The sequence below is a fragment of the Brienomyrus brachyistius genome, chromosome 1 (genome assembly GCF_023856365.1).
Source record: "Brienomyrus brachyistius isolate T26 chromosome 1, BBRACH_0.4, whole genome shotgun sequence".
NCBI lineage: Eukaryota > Metazoa > Chordata > Actinopteri > Osteoglossiformes > Mormyridae > Brienomyrus > Brienomyrus brachyistius.
The window spans coordinates 45352209-45373577 of NC_064533.1; the positions used below are offsets into that span (position 1 = coordinate 45352209).

Below are 21369 nucleotides of genomic sequence, written 5' to 3' on the forward strand. Positions count from 1 at the left end.
AAGATTGAATGTACCAATATTAGGGTTATTTAAGATGGTCTTAAATTAATATGAGATTAAATTTGATCTTCCCGGTGAAAAACAAATAAAAAATCATTACCATGGGACTATAATTTAAAAAATAACGCAGACGTGTAAAACTTTATTTTGTCTCGTTATAAATGTTAGCATCTGAAAACAGGCCATGATACTTATTTACAATCCACTTGTTAAAAAAGAAGAAAGCTTATTTAAAAAAAACACACACACACACACACACACACACAGATTGTTACTGAAGTGCTTGTATGAACAGAATGAACAGAAATTAAAATGTTTCATATTGAGCGATCCAAAATGAATTGGGGGGGCAAGAGGAGAAAAATCAATTGTGCAACGGCTGCAGAGACGGAAGACAGGCATGAATAGACTTTGCCAGTGGGGTGCAGCAGCTGCTAAATAACCTACAGGAAAAAAAAATAGAATTACAATAATACTGATGAAGTGTGCAAAGCCCTCAGCCAATCAGAGCAGGGGAACCCAGGCACGAATGCAACAATGACACAGTGAGGCTCGTCAAGAACAAAACCAGATCAAAGGCAACAGAATCTCTTATCGAGTTTGGGGGGGGTGGGGGGGGGGGTGGAGAGACAGTTTCACATCTACAGCATCATAAACATGGATGAAACCAAACAAACCTTGCAAGTAATACCCCACGCGGCAGCCACGCGAGTGCCGCGTTGATAGTGACAGACTTGGGACAGCTGTTTCGTGCGTAACCAGCTCAAATGTTAGCTAATGCTTCTCTAAACATGAAATTATATGCTGCCCCGGTTCACTTACTGCAACCAGCCTTCGCCGTATCCAACGCAGCAGTGACTAAAGGGGTATAAAATAAATAAATAGGGCGCTTAAAACACAGGAATGAGAGGTACAAGCCCATCACCTATTTTTATGCTGCATTTAATTTACATTTTATTTCCCTGCCGATAAAAGCAGACAGGTAACACAAGGACGGTGACATAGAGACATCTTCTGGGCGCCAAAGGTCAGCTTTTAACCTGTCAAAAGCAGAGTACTTATTAGAATAAATCAACAGACCCACTAAAGGTCAGCAGTGGCCCCTGGTTTGGGCTGACCCACTGCTGGTCTTCCAGGGGCAGAGGGCTTAATGCCCCCCTTCACCACCCCCACCCCCCAAGACAGAGGGCCTACTGTACACGGCAGAGAGACATGCTCCGCAAGTATACCAGGAGAAGATATATGCTGGTCTCCAGGGAAGCAGAAACTGGGAGAGAGTGGGATGACATGAACTCCTCAATGTTTAATTTGGCTTCATTTGCCATACCCCCTGCCCGTCCCCTGAAAATAAAAACGTAGATGTTTGCTTTTAAAATTATTAAGTTATGACCCTCGATATCAACCAGTCTCCTATGCCCTTGCCAGTCCCTAATAATTCCAGAAAATCTTTTTCCAGAAAATCTTTCCTAGAAAGCAAGGTTGGCGAAAATATTTTATTTGCAAAGTCGGAACTTAATCCATTTTTTTGGACGCAACTTTATGTACACATTCAAAAAGCATGTGTGCCTTTCCAGTGGGTCTGGAGATTAGTACTTGTTAGGAAGTAAATATGGCGATATATAAATCTCACCAAAAAAAGCTGTGTGTGAAGCTAAATGTGCCGTTACAAGACAATCATACAAAAGAGGCATTTTACTAAAAGAAAAGTGCATGGTCCTCCTGTAATGTTTGGGGAGTGTTCTCTGTATTGGCATGTAAATCATTTTCAGAAAAATATTATGGTCTGGAATGGGGACATAGGGCAGCACCTCTTCACCCATTCAAAAGAAAGATGAAAGCCACATTCCACAAAGATCAGAGGAAAATACTCAGCACTGCCAACACAAGCACTGCATGGGAAGAGCCGAATGCGATCAAGCCTCGCAGCATCGCAGCATTACTGCGCCCATGAGATACGCATTAGCGCCACACCTGAAGGCTATCCACCCACCGGCCCACCCACCATCGCGGCCCAATCCTGCGCACCTTGCAATAAAAACAACTCTCGTGCCAAGCTGTGGCACACACGTGTAGCGCGTCAGCGCTCGGTGATCCGACGCCCGGAACGGTGGCATGCAGGGTCGCAATAAGCCGGCGTGCGCGCCTCTGAAATACGCACAGGGTGTGGGTGTCGCTCTTTGCCCTTGCGTCACAAAGTAAATAGGGGAAAGTTAAACAAATGAGAGCTGGGAGTTAACAATAAGAACCTCATCAATCACTCAAAGCCATTTCCTGCAGGAAATGTGTGTGTCCCATTATCGGCATACGGGACTTAAATACCCACTCTTGCCGATGACCCCTGTGACCCCAGGGGGCCGCTAGCACTGGATGAAGAGCCGCCAGCTTGGCAGACCTTTGAAACCAAGGGAAACCTCTGATAGGTCACTGTCAGGTTCAGATAGGAAGCCTTGCATGGGGGCGTTTCTGCCCCTGTATTAGGGCCCCTACTGTCCTACCCTATCCTTCACAACAGGAAACAGAAGCAAACCAATTGCAGGGAGTGTCCGGCAACGGACGCACATAACTGTACTGTCTTCTCGAAAATACCACGGAGCAGGACGGTGTTACTCTAAGCGCATTTTGTAGCGGCCTTTTCCTGATGCAGCTTCCACAAAAGCTGGAAGAGGGTTAAAAAGAAATCCTTCACAATCGATAGGTGCTCACTTTGATGTCTTCATGCTGGAGAGTGAAGGCGATTAATGGGTTTCCAGGGAAATGAATAAGTTTGCCTGCATTTTCCAAATATAGGCTGGAAGGTTAGGCAGGTTATCTGAGGTTAAAGGCATTAACACCCATAATTAATTTGACTTGCCAAGGATCCACAGGATCCTTGAACTTATAGGGAACTTCCAGGAACTTATATTTCGTTAAATAATACAAGGGTCCTGATGTCAGCCAGAGCTATTGCTCCTAGCGCTGCCTTGCAGCTTTGACAGTCCATCACAAGATACATGGATGCTACAGGCAACGTAGAGATACCAACTCAACTAACTTATTGCCTTTGGGGCATAGAAGAATCGGGGCGCTTAGAAGAAAGCTGCACCAATAGGAAGCAGAACATGCAAACATCACACACGTAAATCCGGGGGTGGGACCCGACCACCATCGCAGGAGGTGTGAGGCTACAGTGCCAACCGGCGAACTACGGTGCCATATGGATCTCGGCAGCAGGAACAAAATCGCAAACTGCAATAAAAATACCTGACTGTAAGCTGTACTGGATATCTTACTCCAAAAGGAACACAAGTATAACATTTTCTATATCTGACAAAGCAAAATATAATACAGAGAAGTACAGTATTTTGAAATGTAAAAGAAAAACACACAGACAGTCCATGTATTTATATCTTTGTGGGGACTCTCCATTGCTATGGACATAATCCCAACAATGAAACACACACACACACACAAACACACACACACACACACACACACACACAAACCAAACCTATCAAGTCTACTTTTTGTACATAATATAGTATCTTGTAGGGGTAAAAAAGAATTCCCAACCCAAAAATATAGAAAATTACCGACCAAAGCGGCAACAAGCACCAGAAGCAAAAACCTGAACTTCACATCCTTAGAACATCCTTAGAACATCCTCATCTTCCAGCCACTGAGGGTCAGGGTAGGTATCGCTAATACACTCACATTCATCTCAACATTGATAATGGTGGCAACATTTATATTTATGCAGTTTCGCTCCCAACAAAAAAGAATGTTCAAAAGCTGTGTGAATTATCCTTAAATTCAAGAACTTCTTTAGCTTAAATTCCTAGACAAGGTACGGACATTTTCAGTAACTAAAGGTGTCATGTAAGGGTCAACTGAAGTAGCTTATTGGCTTTTTGTGTCATCTGTGTCTGTAGGAAAAAAAACTGCACTAACTGCACATTCATAATGCCTTTATAAAGCATGCAAGGAACATTCAGTACCACTTTATAGTGCATTCATAAGCAGCATGCAAGTATGCCACAACATCCTAACATACTTGAACAACTTTAATGTACATTATATAATGTTTGTTATTAATGTACACTGAAGCTGTTAAGGTATGTTAGGATGTTATGGTATACTTGATGCTTATGAATGTTCTATGAATGCATTATGAAGGTGCACCGAATAGTCTATGAATGCTCTGTGAATGCATTACGAAGGTGCATTTAATGTAAAGCGTAGTCGAAAAACTACGTAAGCTATGTTAAATGTGATGCATCTTGATCAGTGTCCGTCAGAATTTGCTATGGTGTGATCCCTATCTAATACAAAATAGGTAAGCAGATTGACGACAAAGAATAAGGGACTGTAAAAACGGAGAAGGTGAATAGCACCTGAGCATATGGTTGCCGAACTTCAGTCGCAACACCCACGCTCCACACTTAAACTCAAAGTTAATTGGAAGACTGCTTCAGTTACTGCAGGATTGACGACACGCGGGGAGGGGGGCGGGGGGGGGGGGGTCGAACATCTGTGCGGGCCAGCGTCGGTCTTGGTTCACTTACCTGAGGTTCCCGAGGAATCTCTGGGAGCGAATCTGTGCCGCTACGAAGACAGAAGCAGCGGTGGCAAGTAGCTCCCTCCTCTCAGAATCTGACAGCTGGTGACCTGGAGGTCCGAGGGTACAAAAAAAGACAAAAAATAAAACACCCAAAAAAATAAAAAAATAAACCGAAGTGATGGCAGAAAAGTACAGCTTGAGAAGAGTCATATAACTCAGACAATACAACAGTGCCCAAAAAACTGCAGGCAGATGCTGATAAAAGGTTTTTAACCATGTGTTACCGTGCAGAATGATAGTGTACGGCGACACTATCCAAAATGAAAAAGGCACATTTAGTTCAATGAACTTAAGTAGATCCCTCCAGAGAGGGAAAATACATACATTTGTTTTAAGGGAATCTTAAGCCATCGCCTATTATTGTACATGTAATTTGGTTAAATTATTTCAAGATTAAATTGTTCAATGCAGATGATGGATGCTACCATTTAATTGCCAAAGAATTCTGTCACATATCTCTTACTGTCATTTTAAGACTTAAGATCACAGTTAAATAAGGACACGAAAAAAATATCACGAGACGCAAGTATGCACTCACAATTGAAACAGTTAAATTAATATGATTCAGTGAGGCTATTCAACGCACTTACTGCGCACAGGAACAAACCAATTGGTTACAATTTAAGAAACAGTAAATCAGCTTGGAGTTTTTGAGTGAAACAATGGCCCACCTTTGAAGCCTTCTGGGTACACCTCTTGGAGGAACTTTGTGCTGATGTCTCCAGAGATGAAGCGGGGGTGTGTGATCACCTCTCGCAGCAGCGGAATATTGTGCGTCACTCCTGAGGATGGGATCCCTGACATTTAGTCACTCCGACAAGTCACTAAGCACTTTTTTCACAGTACACGCATAAAGACATAGACTCAGGTCTCCAAAAACTAGACTGAGAAATAAATATTGTAAAAAAAAAAACAAAAAAAAAAAACAAAAGTAAATGCTACTACACTGGTAATAACAGCTTAAGGGGAAAAGTCAATGGTACAAGTACAGTCAATGGCCTAGCACAGAGGAGATTTAAGATTTGAAGAGTAGTTACTGAGGTATTGAGTGCTACTCTTTTGTCTCAAAACCATGAGTGAGAGCCCCCCCACCCAGTCCTCCTCAATCTCTCAGTTCCATTTCACCACATTCTATGCCACGGTTCCCCAGCATTCAGGGCCTGCACGGCCCAGTCCAAACAAATCTGAATAAATCATTAAAGTGTTGAACAGGGCTTCCCCGCAACAGCAGCACCGAGGACAACAGTATCAAACAATGTCAACACTGGAGGCCTGAAAGCCCTAAATCATCTCCTTCCTCTGCACTCACCGTGCTCCCCACTGCAGGCAGCGATATGCATACAGGCCTAGCTGCTGAAGCTCCCCCACACCCCCCCGCCAACTGTGTGGCCCAGGGAAATCGACACATGGAATCGGGTCCAACCTGAGTGACAGGCGACAATGCCCCCCGCCCCTCCCCTCCAGCTCGAACCGGCCACTTCAATGGCAGACTTTGGCGGTATGATTAAAACAAGACCAGCCATCCCCCGGCCACCTGGAGTCCAGGGTTTTGCTTGGGTCACTGGGACCCTTTTGAGTGCCCCTCGACCGCCTAATAACCATTCACGGCATACCATCCCCCACTAACCACCCTTCCTAAATCCAGCATCTGAGACAGACCCCCCCCATCCTGGACTCTTTATTTCACCAAATGCATTGTGCTGGACCAAAACTCCATTGTAACACGCATCTCGGAACAAACAGAGAGGGTGAAAATCCATTTTTCATAAATAAAAAATTCATGGGTATCTCTCGCATTAAGTGAAATCTCTCTCTCCCTCTCTGTTCGTGCGCTGCTGGCTGGGATCGGCAGGCGTGTGGCCCGATAAGCATGACGTGGAGAGAGCAGATAGCCCCGCGTCCCTCTCTGCACCCCCTGGATCCCTGGCGAGATGATGGTCGATGGCAGATGTGGGGGGATTTCACTGAAGCAACTGATTAACCGAAGAGCCCTTATATCAAACACTACCAGAAGTATCCTAATTCTCAACTCGCCAGCTACTCTATTATTATGCTCCTTGAATGATCATTCGAAAAATGGAAGAACACTACATGGGAAGCTGAGAAAACTCCGTAAAACTCGTCCTAAACAAATCTACTAACTGAAGATGTTTAATGGTACAATGCTATGTGCATTTACAGTATTCATGTAGCTATTTAACCATTACATCAATCGTATTTACATGTCCAATATTCATGTAGCTATTTAAGCATTACATTAATGCTACAATACTACTTACATGTCCAATATTCATGTAGCTATTTAACCATAACGTCAATGCTACAATACTACATACATGTCCAATATTCATGTAGCTTTTTAAGCATTACATCAGTAGTTAATCAGAGCAACAGAGCACCATAATCTGGTGAGCACGAATGTTCAAGATTCTTTAAATTGTGTATTTAAATGTAAATGTAACTCACCTCTCATTTAATATGCGGTATATTGCAATGATTGCATTTCATCAAAACCAGCCAAACTGCAGTCTGATTTGCGTCTAAAACAGTACGCAAAGCTTCAAAAAATGGCTGCTCAGATTTGCCTAGGAAGTACTGGACATTTGCCAAAATGTTTACTAAAAGCAATTTATTCCTCACAGCCAGGCCTCTTAGCTTAAAAGGGGGGGGCATTCTTACATGAGAATAAAAAGCAGATCATGAAATTCTGATTCATTTAAGAGAAAAAAAAATAATAATGAACTGGTCCAAATCTCAACAGATACTACAGATTTGCAAGTGACATTTTTCCATCTGGAATGTTCTGTTTCGAAACCCCCAGCCAAAAAGACGAATCCGAAAATATGTAATTTAAAAATGACCTCAGTCAAAGGTCAGGAGGTCTCCATCTGTGTGTGAGCATCAGAGAGACCAAAGAATGATGACCCTCCGACAGCTTGCCTACGACTGCCTGCTGCTTGAAAAATACTGACCAGACACTGAGCCCCGCACTCAAAAGGATGGAACAGGGAGAATAAATAGTCCTCATTTCATAAAAACGGGAAATTAGAAAAGAAAAAGAAAGGAAACCAAGTTCATCGATAGAAGGCGGGAATTCGAAATAAAGGAAAACTACACTTTCACCTCAATAACATTTTTCATTATAATAATACACAAAAACTCAATAATAGAATTTGATTAATCTATTTTACTATTCTCATGTCAAAAGCAATTCTAACATAAGGGGTTTAAGGGGAAAGTCATTTTTTACCCCATCACAAAAATTCAAGTTGAAAGGCAAGTAAAAATTATAGAAATGGAAAAAATATGTCCGTTGCTTCATAAGCTTCTGTTCACACCGGTCAAAACTGAGCAACAGGCATTTGCTCTTACATAAGGAGGGCTTTTCAATCCTGTCGCAAAAGCAATGCAGGAGGAAACCCAGTTTTCCTTAAATTCTTAATTCAAGGCGATGGAGCTCACACACACAGAAAAAGAAAAAAAAAAAAAGTTGGTCCTTGCAGTTGCATCACAGAGGGAGGAGGGGGCGCGGGGAGCGTGCAAAAGTGGTGGGGGCTGATCCGCGCGTGCGCACACAATCGGCCCCGCCTTTCGCAAGGTTATATCACCGGAAGGGGTGAAGCAGGGCAACAGATTTCTACACATGGCAGCGGTGGACAGGGAGAAACCGGAGCACGTGCTGATACAGCGGAAGAAAGGAAGAAGAGGACGACAAGGAGCAAAGAAAGGAAAGAGATTAGGATACAGTAATAATAGTAATAATAATAGCACTAAGGATACTACTACTATTACTAATAATAAATAAGGTGATACACTCTTAAAAGGATAAGTTAAACAAATCTAATTCCCTTAAATGTCTGTAGGAGCCTTTGATTAGGTACTACACCACTGTAACAGTACAGACAACAGACGCTGCAGTATCTGTTCGATTGTGTAAAAGGGCCATTGTGTGCGTGAAATGCCCACAATGGATCCTCCAGGACCAATGTTTTTATGCACTCAGTTATTTTTAAAAGTACTTGACCCGGGTGATACACAGCGGCTGGGGACTAGGATACATGCACATCAATGTAATGAAGGGATACTTACTAAGTAACACTGAAATCCAGGGCCCCATCAAATTTAAAACATGGTGCTCCAGATGAAATGGCATGCAGCATGTACATGTAAATCTATACGCTTTTAGGCACCATTTCAGAAAGCCTTTCCAAAAAATCGTACACACAAGAGTTACACTGCTGGCTTCCAAAGCTAATGCAATACAAATACGAAGGAAATAATATGTAAAGGATGTAATCAATGTACAACAGAGTACACAACATATAAAAGTAAAGATATATATATATTAAATCTTACACTCAACATATCTATTGACAGAACAAGCACACCCAATTCATTGCAATAATTCATACTGTCCCCAGCTGAAGTCAAGGGCCCAGCGCCCTGATTAAATGTTTACCCTGCCAATATTTGTTACCATATCAAATGCTGATAAATACCCTGTGACTGCAGCCAATTATGTTGTCACATTTTTTGCTTGCTTAACAGATACCTTCACTGTGGCGGAGCTGTGAAGCGTAGTCAGACGTCTAGCCCTCTAAGTCCCATGTTTTCCCCTTAGCGACCATTTTTCCGCTTTCAGGCAAAGCACAAAAGCATATAGAAATATGTGAAGTAGAGTGCAAAGCCACACACATACATTACACAGCACCATTATTCCAATAATACTCATACAAACTATGGGTGCAATTTAAAGTATGACCAGTAAAATATTAAACGACTTCTATTCATTTGTATTTTCCCTGCCCGGTTTTTCCTTCCCTTCTCCAAGCTCCCGATATATAATTACTAACAGAGTGCGGTCAGACAAAATTAGGTCTGGCGTTTAATAAATATTAAACTTTTGTAATCACCACAGAGTTTTGAATTCCCTGAGCTGACACCCACTTAGCGTTGCTAATTGCTTCACTTTCACACTTCATCACTGGTTCAGCGCTTCCAACTCCTATTTACACAAACACCTCCGTCATGTCACTGGCCTTTAACAACCGTTTCACACACATCTTGTACCGGAAGAGTGAACATGTCACCGGTAACAAGGTACAGGGCTAACATGGAACACACGTGCCCAAGGACGCCGCATCGAGACTTATCGATAGCGCTAACACTATAACAGAGCCACAGTCACGCTTGTAAAATTTGAACATTCTCTGCAAACACAGATCTTTAAGTAACCTTCTATAAAATCAGCCACCGCTTTCTTTCAATTCTTATACAATCATTCCTTTGTTCTTTTTTACTCCACTGAGATAAAGAACAATCTACATACACATCTTGCATTCAGTAAACCAGGATAGCTTAGCTCTGATGGGGACTAGCTAACAACATAGGCTTAAACTCATTTCAGTGACCCCCCCCCCCCCCCCCGCCCCCACCTCCGCCTCCTCACGATGTCCCACTGCTATGCTCCTCAGCATTATTAATTCAGGCTTTTGTCCCACCTGCTGGACGTGCGGGATGTGTGAGAATGACCTTTCCTCCTGGCCAGGAATGTCACTGACAGGAGCACCTGCCCCAGCCATGCTGCCCGGCCGCCCATGTCATTTACTCTTTCTGTGTCGGACTGGGGAAACACTCCACGTACATATGCTCTCATTATTTCTCACCCGTTAGAAGCCACCACTTCAGTAATACGGCATCTGAAGATATGTAGATGACCCCCCCCCCAAATCCAAAACAATATCTAAGCTATTTCCTAAGATATACAAACAACTCGACAATTGAAACGCACTCAGATGAACAATTTCATGAATGACCTGAAATCGGCGAAAAAATTAAGAAAATTCAATTAAAAAGTTATTAGCTAAAATGCTACTCAAATCAATTGCAAAGCCCACAATTAAAAACATACCAACACTAGACAGAAAAAAGACGGAGAGGAAAATTCCACAGGAAAGAACAAACAAGCTAACAGATGTCACTTTCTGGGCCCAAGAGTATGAGGCTAACACACTTTGGCCGAGGATTAACAGAAAAAAAGGCTCCTTCTAAATTAAATACTTTCTAGCTAATTACTGCCAGCCTTTTCTGTGTTTTAATTTCAAGTTAATAAGCAAAATCATATTCAATTTGTTAATTATAACCCGTTCCAGCTGTTTCCCTTTAATTTCTGCCAGCCTACCACACCAGGAGCTGGGCTGCTCACCTCGTATGACATAACTGTCAAGAGCCTCCACCATTCTCTGTAGTGCTTCAGCGCGGGTGGAGCCAAATGTAACCAACTGCAGACGGGGAGAGAACCAGCAAAGATTCAAAATCACAGTCACAGTGACACTCTGCCGCTGAGATTCCTTCCTTGCTTTCCCCACTTCTACTGCGGACACATTGTAGCGATCTTTGAATATTAAAAGGACTGACTAACCACATTTTCACACGCCGTTCAGGGTTAAAAACAAACAAAAAAAAATGGCATTAGGACATATTAAGATGCGCCCTCATATTCTCACTTCTGTCGCGAGCTGCAATTTCTCCAGGCGCAGCACAGTTATACGGTTTCGGCATGCGTACATATGCAAGTCTAAACTACTCCACTCACCATTAAACTGCATGCAGGTGGCAAGCAGGAACATATTGTTGCCAGTGATTGAATTTACATTGAACAAAGGATACCTCCTGTACCGGCGAGTCCCGGCACTCCGCTCTCCAGAGACTAATTATCAAACACATTAGTACAGCTTCACTCCAGCCATGACAAAAATAATCGCCGTTCTTGATATAGCACCATTGTTTCAAGCATAAATATCAATATTAAAGGTTTATTTAAATCTGATTTTTATTAAATAGAGAGTCATGGTATAATTACATGACTAGGCTGAAGTTTAAAAAAGAATAACAAGATGCATCTTCATGTTTCTGTTTTTATATCTGAATTAATAATGGTATTGCTACCATCCATACGCAATCAAGGATTTTATACAGAACCTGAATATTTGAAAAAGTCAGCCAAATAATATCAGAATTAACACATAAATGCTTAGAGCAAAATTCTGATGACTAACCTTGGAGATCATTGGGTCATAATAAATGCTGATGTCACTTCCTTCCTGAATCCCACTGTCAACACGGACCTATAAGGCAACAGTGCATTATATTATAAATTGAAAATGAAGGAACAAATCCATATATTTAAACAGACATCTTTTTAACACAAGGATACATGGATATATCTTCAGTACGAGCTGAAATTTAAAAGAGCATTTAATTGATTTTCCTTAAAAAGTGATCATTCAAACAAGTTTAAACAAAAAGAATTAAAAAAAGAAAAAAAAAACGCTGGACAGACACACAAAGGAATAGTCTGGGTTCAGGCCCAATTTTCCGTTAGAGTGTAATGGCAACAAACATCACAGCAGTGTTTGCTTTCACTGCCTCAGAAACAGCAATTTAGAATTAACTAAACAATTGTACGGGGCAGCTCTCGAAAGTATTTGAATGTCACTTACACCACAGTTGAGGAGACAAAAAAAGAGAGCAATCATTCATCGCACAATTTAATAGCAAGTGTCTGCCTTCGAAAATATGTTCCACCTGCTATCCATCACACCATGTCAAAGAAATTCAGAGTAATACGTAATGTTAATACAAATATTAAGTGCATTCAGAGGACTATATTTCAAAAACTAAACATCCAGCAACCAAAAATAAAACAGTCATCCTTCCAAAGTCAATTGAAAAATTGAATCGTTATTATCCAAATCTCAACCTTAACGGCAAAAAAAAAAAAAAAAGAATATTTTATAGTTTTCAAAAAAAGGTACTTAAAGTGCCAGAGGGGAAAATTGTGAAACATCAGTGAAGTGATCTGGGCACGAAGAAAAACGTACAATAAAACATGAAAAAAATGACATTGTAGAGGTAAGAAAACATTTAGCATAAACTGATCGGTAGAAGACTCAAGAGCAAACACGCAAAACAGGTTGACGTAGTGAAGGATGAGCGATAAAATGGCCGATCGTAAAGAAATGACTGCCGTCCCTCCGAAAAGTCCACAGGAAGCCTAACCCAAAATAATCAGCAATTCTGTACTCAGAACCCAACATTCGTATAAATACATTTTTAGACTGCACATGTATTATTTTTCATAAATGAAACCTGACAAGGGCACCTAATTCCGAAAATTCGATTTTTGCGTGTAGGTGGAAATACACGCCGTTGAACACTTCTCAGTATTTTATAAGTGCGTTAAACGATAAACCTGAAACTTAAAGAAAACCCAGAATTGCAGAGATACTGTTCTTTCTTCAGGAAGCATAAATGTATATTTTTAAATATAACGATGCATTTAACAGAGACGCATAAAAAGCATTCTAAAAATGATACGGTAAACATGCGGGACGTTAGCTTTTCTTTCCCCGATTCAAAGATCATGAGCGATGCATAAACGCAGAGCTGCATCCTTGGGGGGGGGGGACACTCCGGAGCCCAGTAGCCTTGCCTCTCGAGCTCATCTGAGGGAGAGGTTTCCAAGGGACTCCCACCTGCACTCACGTGATGCGTCAGACCCGCAGCGGTCCACGCCCACCACCTTGCCCTCAGACATCGCTGAGCGCGCTTCATCAAGTAGGATGCATGCCAACCATTTTTTCTTTTTGACACATCCCCTTTCCATCCTAAAAAAGCTGCATTTCTATGGCCATTTGAATTTCTATGGACAAAGCGTGTCTGCAGAGAGCGCACACCCCAATAACATCCAACCACCCCTTACTACGGATACGAATCGTGTCAAAACTTAAATCCACACACAGCGTGGAAGGTTATATGTAATACCATCCTTCATTTTCTAATACTTTAAGGCAATATATTCTGCGTAAACCAAATTTAGTCCTAAGAAAGGATACTTTGGGGTACAAAATTAAACACTCTCCCTGGTTACAGACAGGGGTTGCAACGAGGCAGGCTGTTCTCACCGTTCATTTAGAGCTCGTCTCTCCCCCCTTAGGGCCGCCTCTGTACACCCGACGAGCGAAACCCCAATTTGATTAAACGCCCGTGAGGGTGGGGATGGGTGGGCCCCTTGACAGGCCAAAAGTGATCACCATGGAGATACATAAGTACAGCTGTTAATGCTTCAACTGTCCCGCTGGCTTCAATTTCATTGCTACAAGCAATCATGATAGACAGAGTATAGCACGTGCTTTCCTGGACTCAGCCACATTACCCTTATTCAGTGCATTTAGCAGAGATGCCACAGCCACTAGCAAACCTGAGCTTCTCTCTTTTCATTTTTTTTTGTTGTTTGCGGCCCACCTGCTCACGTGGTCATCTTGCAAGCGCAAGTGTTATTACATAAAACTCCTGCTGTAGCATTAATTGAAGAAAGATTGGGTGGGAGAAAGACCGTAGGGGGTAGAGCATGTCCATTATCACTTGTGCTTTCAACAGGTTTCACGTCGGAAAACTGCAAATTGCAAAAACTTGCAAGGGCAAAATGTTTGACATTATTTGATCCGCAACCATATGGTGAAAACTTTCATGAGAAGAGGTACATGGTAAAAATATATAAATAAAATGCATATATATATAAATATATATATTTATATTTATAAACACATGAGAAGTAGGGGAAGGGGAAAAGAAAAACAAATCAAGGAAATAATTATTCAAATGATGTAATTAATAGGGGGTTTACTTCAGTGGGGGGTGTCAGGCCGTTGCTGGCCCCTGCTCCTACTTAATTTGCTGCTCCTTCTTTGCAGTGTCCTTGCTTTCTTTGCCACAAATGACATTGACGACAGTCACATTAAAGATGTTAAACAGCATCTTCATGAACTGGGGCGCCGGGAATGGGGGGGGTGTGGAAGTTCACATTGAGAATATCTGTATTCATTTTTTTGCCTTATGCTGAAGGTTGATATCTCATTGCTTTTAAGCTGACCTGTGGAGGGGGGGTCCACTATGTACAGATTTGCAGATATGTTTGGCCAACCGCTTGCTCATTTTATTTTAATTACTTGTCCTTATTTCATTTCAAGTTCCCCCCCTCAGCATAACTTAAGGCCCAATTAACCTAAAAAAAAGGGGAAGGTAAGACTGGACGGCTCTATGGGCACCACTTTGTTCTGGAGGCACCTCACACCTCCAGGGTAGGAAGATTGAATCTCCCCCCCCGAGCATATGGAGTTTGCATGTTGCTCTTGAGCACTCTGGCTACCACCCACAGTTCAAGAATCATGCAGCTAGGCTAGCTGGCATCTCTAAGTCATCTATAGGGTGTGAGTTTATGTCCCATGCGGCTGAGAATAAGCTTGAGGTCCCTCCGCAACCCTACGCATGATAAAGATCTGAAGGTAGATGGCAGGTCAAAAACAATATCAGAAAATTAAACTCGTACCTTAAACTCAGAAACGTTTTTAACAGAAACCTTTTCGATACACTCTGTATACAATATAGCTATTCAAATCAATTAATTTAAGTTTTCTGTGTATGGCTGTTGGTAAGCACTTTAAACTCGAAATTGTACAGCTGAAGGATATCACTAAGAGTGTAAAAAATTGCACCTTCGCTTGTCACTGGGGGTGTACCCTTGTAATTGTACCTTTTAAGGTACAGATATTGGACTCTGAGGAACATCCCAAAGGTACCAACAGCATTAATGTACCATCAATAGTACAGATATGCCCCTCAAAGGTAAGCCAATTGTACCTAAGGGTACAACTGGCAGACCCTTGAAGCTTAAGCCCCAGTAAAAAGCAAAGGTACAATGTTTTTTCTGAGAGTGTAGCTCTGCCAAGTATGTTTTTCCTCTTGATGGTCAATCCCTCTGCCAGCCATCGAGGGGCACTGTCTGCAATAGGCGTCACACCATACAGCTTCCGCTTCTAGAACACCTGAACAAGAGAACCATTACTTTTCTACTTTTATTCTTTAAACCACCCAAACGCCTTCATGGGAACAACCTTACCAGCCATGACGGGTATATAATGCAGGCTGTTTAATTCTGAAACAGCAAACCGTGCTGATGCAGAATAACTTATTTTTTTTAAAAAACAAGCTTAGCGCATACCACTTAAAGCAGAATTGTTTTAAATTTCCGATGAGCGCTTTACACATCAAAAAAATGTACATTTAAAACTAGCTCCTCTGAAGTCAAATAAAATTTTACTTTTTTTATAAATATTTCATTACTTCTTTTTTTCCTGATGACAAGAGAATAGATTATTAAAATGAATGAAAGTGAAATCAAATTTATTTTTAGTATTTTGTTTATTTCAAGCGGTTCGAATCGATATAGGAAATTTCACGGTAACAGATCATGAAATTTTTTGCCTGTTGGTCCTATCAGACTGTGTAGCTTAGCTAAAGTGTCAGGGAGTCATATGAAGAACTGGATCGACTATCATAGGAAAGAGTCCGAAGAGTCCATTCCTACAGTGCTAGTCAAAAGTTTAGCCACAAAACGGTTTATTTATACCATTCTCTACATTATGTAATAATTATAGAGAAATCAAAACTTTAAAATAACATATATGGATTATGCACTGACCAGGTATTAAACAAACAAAAAATGTTGGGGGTGGTGCAGCTCTGTGGGTTGGGACTCAGAAGGTTGCCGGTTCAAATCCCTGCATCGGCAAAGTGATGCCGGCATTGGGCCGTTGAACTTAACCCCAGTTACTCCAGGGATTGGCTGACCCTACTCTCTCCATCCTCTGGGATGCTCAGCTCTCATTGGCCGCTTTTCCTTCACGTTCTGGTCAAACTCCTCCAAAACGTTTTCTGCTGTGTTCAGGTCAGATGGCCAGGTCAAGTGATGTGACACTATCGCTCTCCTTTGTAGGCGGCTTGGCGTTTCCAAACGTTTGTGACTTGTACTGTGTATCGTGTAGATGAGCTGACCTGCCAGGGTAAGTTTGCTCTGAGAATATTCCTGCTCAGGTACTGGTACAGTTCTGATGTAGATATGAACCCAACACCATCGTGAGTCATTCCCTTGATGTAGCTCTTTTGTGCGGCGTTTAAATTAATCTGGGAGTTCATTTTGGAAGGATGAATTATGCGGTAGAAATTCTCTGAAAGAATCCCAAATTGAGTGTTAGCTACCTCATCAAAGACAGAGGCAGAGGGACGCCCTTTTGGAGAAACACATAAGCACTTCCTTATAAATATGCAGCTAAACAGAGTTTCAAATAAGAGTTAAGAGAAAAGGACGCTTTAAATGGGCTTTCCTACAGCTGAAGATGGTCAAAATGTCTCTCTCCTTGCTCCATTTTCAGCCTATGCATGAAGGGAGCGCAGAGCATCCAGAGGGAGAGGAAAGGGTGCAAGGAATAAGTGGTGCTATTACAGCTGATCCGGGGGAATTGCTGCAGCTCTGGTATTAATTACGTTTACTTAAGGCCAGGAAGACGGCGCTGAGGAAACCTGCTGTCCCACCATTACTGTCCTTCAAATGTTCAAAGACAAAGGAGTCACAATATGGGACAAATAGTGTGAAAAGTTGCATCACAAAATTGACATTTTTGCCAAGCTTTCTGCTTTGTTTCAAGCCAGAAACATGAATTACGCACGCTTAAGAACCAAATTAAAACCACAAAGTTGTCTGCCATCAGAGTACTACTATATCTTTGGACAGCAATACTAGTCATACTACCCAACAGTATTAGCTAATCCGAGGAGATCCGAAATTAAGTTAACGGTGGTTTAACTGAATAACGGCTATTTCTGAATGAAACTCAGCTACATACAAACATCCCAAAATCAAGAATAATTATAAGCGGTTCATGTTGCACAGCAGTAAAAATTACCCGAAAATTACCCGAAAGAATTACTGCTAATTGCAATACCATTTCATATTTAAGCATAGTCGTCAGCTGTTAAATACATTAAATACATTAAATACATAAATGAGGAAGGGGGGGGTAACCAACAGGAAACTTACTTGGGGGAGATTGACGGGCTCCTGGTATTGGGAGAGGCGGCCAATGGACGGCAGGCCAAAGGATTTGTAAGGGTCCTAAGAGGAAGTTAAAACAAGGGGAAGCATTAACTTTTAAATAAAGCACAGGAAACAAGGCCCACTGCCACCTAAAGCCATTGGTAAGGCCAGTTCTTGCCCAATTATCCCTGGTTAACAGGATTAATTACTGCAGCTTCTTTTCTTGTCTTCGCTTGGAAGCAAATAACCAATAAATCTACAGCTACTCTTAAAAAGGTTTAGAACGTCACTCTAATTAGCATAACAAGTCACAAAATTATTGCAGTCTTAAAATGCTCACTGAGAAAACATCTGAAGCACACAGGATGTTGTCTGCAGTTTGGGGGGGGGGGATGATTCAATTGTATAAAAAAAAACTAAAAGCTGTTAAAAATAAGTAAGGCAGTCAATGAGAGAGGGCAGCACACAAAAAGACGCTTTACTGTTGAAATGTATACCGTTAGTTGCTCTAATTTTAGCGTAAAACATAATCGCTAAAGAAGGAAAAACGTAATGGCAGTTTTTGTTTTTTTTTTTTTTTTAATTATTTGCCTGTTTTTACCTCAGCGTAAACTCTGCTCTCAACGGCCCAACCATTGATGGGAATATCTGCTTGCTTGTGTCGGAGTGTGTAACCACTGGCAACGCGAATCATTTCTTGGACTAAATCCAGGCCGGTAATGCATTCAGTGATGGGGTGTTCAACCTAGAAAATTAAGAACACAAGCAGAGACTGGCGTGACAATGCCTGACAGAAAAACACACACAGTTTGTGAGCAGTGACTTTTACCACCGTCTCCATCCCAGGTACCTTCTTTGACACTCGGCAGTTAAACACAGTCGCCTATTAAAATTCATGAAGCCATTAAGTTTTCAATTATGTCAAAGTCAGCATGTCTTAATTTCCCCATAATATTTTTATAGCGTACAGAAATATCAAAAAGGGCTCATTACCGTGATGTTCAACGTAAGGAAATAGTAAACACTGTGAGTCACAAACAATGGAAGGCCTGTAACGGCTGGGGGGTGTAACTGTACAATAACAAGACTGTCTTAGCTCAGAGGTGCTACTAAAATGTAACACGGAACTGATTAGGAACCACCGGCTACCTCCGCTCCCCCACCCCCCCCCCCCGAAATGGAGTAGTTCAAAGTATGAAGAGAAAGCATGCGATTTCCACACAATTGGTTTAACCCAAACCTCACTCGTTCGCCTGCTTTTACTAACCTGTCCTGACAAGTAACCAGATTACCGGAATCTCACATCAGTGCAGAGGAGCAGAAATGAGCAGATGGATGGTTCATTTCCCCCCCCCTCCCCCTCCTCCGCTCCCCTCAGACTTATCTGCGTAGTGCTTAGCATGCACAACGGCGGGAGCAGGATCAACGCGGTCAACGCGCTAACAGCAAAATGCCGTTAGCGGCTTAGCATGATGCCGTTATGGGAATACCCAGCTCTATCCTGACGTCCAACGCATTAGCTTCTCGTATCACAAAATAAGCACATCATCGCCGAGAAAAAGCCAACGTGGATTCATTACGCACGCCTTCTTTCATAATGGCATTAATTAGAAAAGCCTGACAATTTAAAAATGCGTTCGGTAAAACGAATAGCCTAATTATGGATGTTAAACCTCGATAATACAAAAAGGTAGCTGTGGAAATAAATGAAGAAATAAATCTCGGGTTGCAGACTGGGAAATTTAAATGCAGATTTATAACATGTCATCTGCTATGAAAAACTAGGCTCGTCTTTTTACAGTTTCTCTGGTAAATATCAGTAAGTTTGTGAAACTGAACAGATGGGCATCCTAATTAGCTCGGTTCACGTTGTAAGTTTGTTTATAAAGAGAGAAAGGGGTTTCAGACATCTTGACACATTTTATTAACATATCATACCTTAAAGTAATACCAGATGATACCTGTGAGGCTTTTCTACCTCAGCTAAACATACCAGCGAGGTGGGGGGGGGGAGGGGGGGTGTTGGTCAACGTCAATGCTATAAGAAACAAACCTTGTAAGATGCTCGTGACTATGGACAATTATCAGGGAGCGCTTTCTGATACGCTTCTATTACATTTCTACACCCCAAACGTAGCCCAGAGCAGCATGCGCGGGAAGGGCCTAAAAGCTGAGGAATAAATGGATCCCCTGCCACTCTGACAAATGTAACTATTGTCTAGAAGGAGCAGCTAACAGGATGATGTCACAGGATGATGTCACAGACAGTGGGAAACATGATGCTCCCAGCAGACACGAGGGTGTTCGCCGGTGTTTTCAGAAAAGGGGCTGGCAGAGGGCTCTGTCATATCTGTGTCATACAGGACACCTGGCGAGCCGCGCTCAAAACAGACACAGGGCAGGGGGGAGCTGCCTCCCCCGAAGGCAGCGGTCACTAGAGCCAAATTCAAATAAGGAGCAGGTAACCTGAAGGGGGTGAGAACTGACAATGAATCTTAGCAGCAACAACCCTAATAAGCAGTTACACTTAAATTAATGCCAACTACATCTTAAAAAGACAGTATGTATGTTCAGGAAGCATCACCTGATACAGGCTATCAATTCTAGCCAGTCATTCTGCCATATTTCAAAGGGATATGAAATAATCATGCGTAACACTGAGCAGGCCCAGTGACTGGCAACCCTCCTGATATTTTTCGATGGGGGTTCAAGCACGTACCTGGCTATGGGGGGGGGGGTGGATTCTAACCGGTTATTGGGCACATGCCCAGCGCTGTGGAATACCAAGGGTTATACAGAAAAGCATCTACAACATCAGTACATTGCAGTATTCAGCGAAAAAGCTCACAAAACAAATACTCAGAACTACTCAAGAGACCCAAATAAAGCGTTGTGTTGTTTTGGTTTTATAATTTAAGTTTCACATTTAAAAATGAGCATGTAAGAAGTTTTACTGAGACAAAAATCTTCACATACCACTTGTGGCACCTCACAAAGACACATGCGGCTTTGAACTCACCACTCACTATGGCATGCTTCACAAAAAACAAAACTGCGCATTAAATACAGCCTTTTGAAAGAAACTGGAATCGTACGTTTTTAACTTAGCTGTGAGCATACAGTATTGTGCATATATATTTTATAATCTTGCAATTTATTTAGAGAGACATACACTTAAAAAAATGTGGAGAGGGGCATACAGTTAACACAGAAGAGAAAAAAATATCCAAGATTATTCTCTGTCATACTGCAATTATATAGAGACAAAAGCCGCACAAAGTTTCATCCCCATCAACATGCTTCAGTACACAGAGATAAACATTTCCCACCAAATGATTTCCTGTTAAATCTGTCATCAAATAAAAAAAAACAATTCTAAAGAACAGCTAGCTATCCCGGTCTGTCTCAGCCTTCAAAAAACCCTTTATAATGAGCCATTTAAGGTCTTTGATCCCTAGAACTGCCATTCAATAGTGAATTGTCTGCTGGTCTTGTTTCCAAAACAGCCAATGCTGCAGATATGGTCTGGTCCCCATAAGGTAAAAAAAAAAAAAAAAAACGGATATTCATCATGTTGCAGGACCATTTGGTCCCCACAATTTGAGATATACCTGGACCACACACGCAGTGGCAGTGTGTGGCTCGGCCGTGATCGAAACGTTGCTGGTTCAAATCTCATGTCAGAGTTATTTCACCAAGACCCTTAACCCCTATTGCTCCGGGGACTGACTGACCCTACTCTCTCAACTGCATGCCACTTTGGATAAAAGTTTCTGATAAATGAATAAATGAATAAATAAAACATTAACGTTAACCCTACAGTCAGCCATAACCTTTT

General features: G+C 41.8%; 1 protein-coding gene across 3 annotated transcripts in view; it reads right to left on the minus strand.

The window, feature by feature from the left end:
- Positions 1-21369, minus strand: part of pcca (propionyl-CoA carboxylase subunit alpha) — a 113303-nt gene that overhangs the window by 46446 nt on the left and 45488 nt on the right. For all 3 annotated transcript variants that reach the window (XM_049007108.1, XM_049007118.1, XM_049007128.1), the window contains exons 14-19: positions 18133-18276; positions 17535-17609; positions 11656-11724; positions 10803-10878; positions 5269-5379; positions 4542-4644 (exon numbers count right to left, since the gene is read on the minus strand). In XM_049007108.1, coding sequence (XP_048863065.1) covers positions 4542-4644; positions 5269-5379; positions 10803-10878; positions 11656-11724; positions 17535-17609; positions 18133-18276 — 578 coding nt within the window. The remainder of the gene's footprint in view (positions 1-4541; positions 4645-5268; positions 5380-10802; positions 10879-11655; positions 11725-17534; positions 17610-18132; positions 18277-21369) is intronic.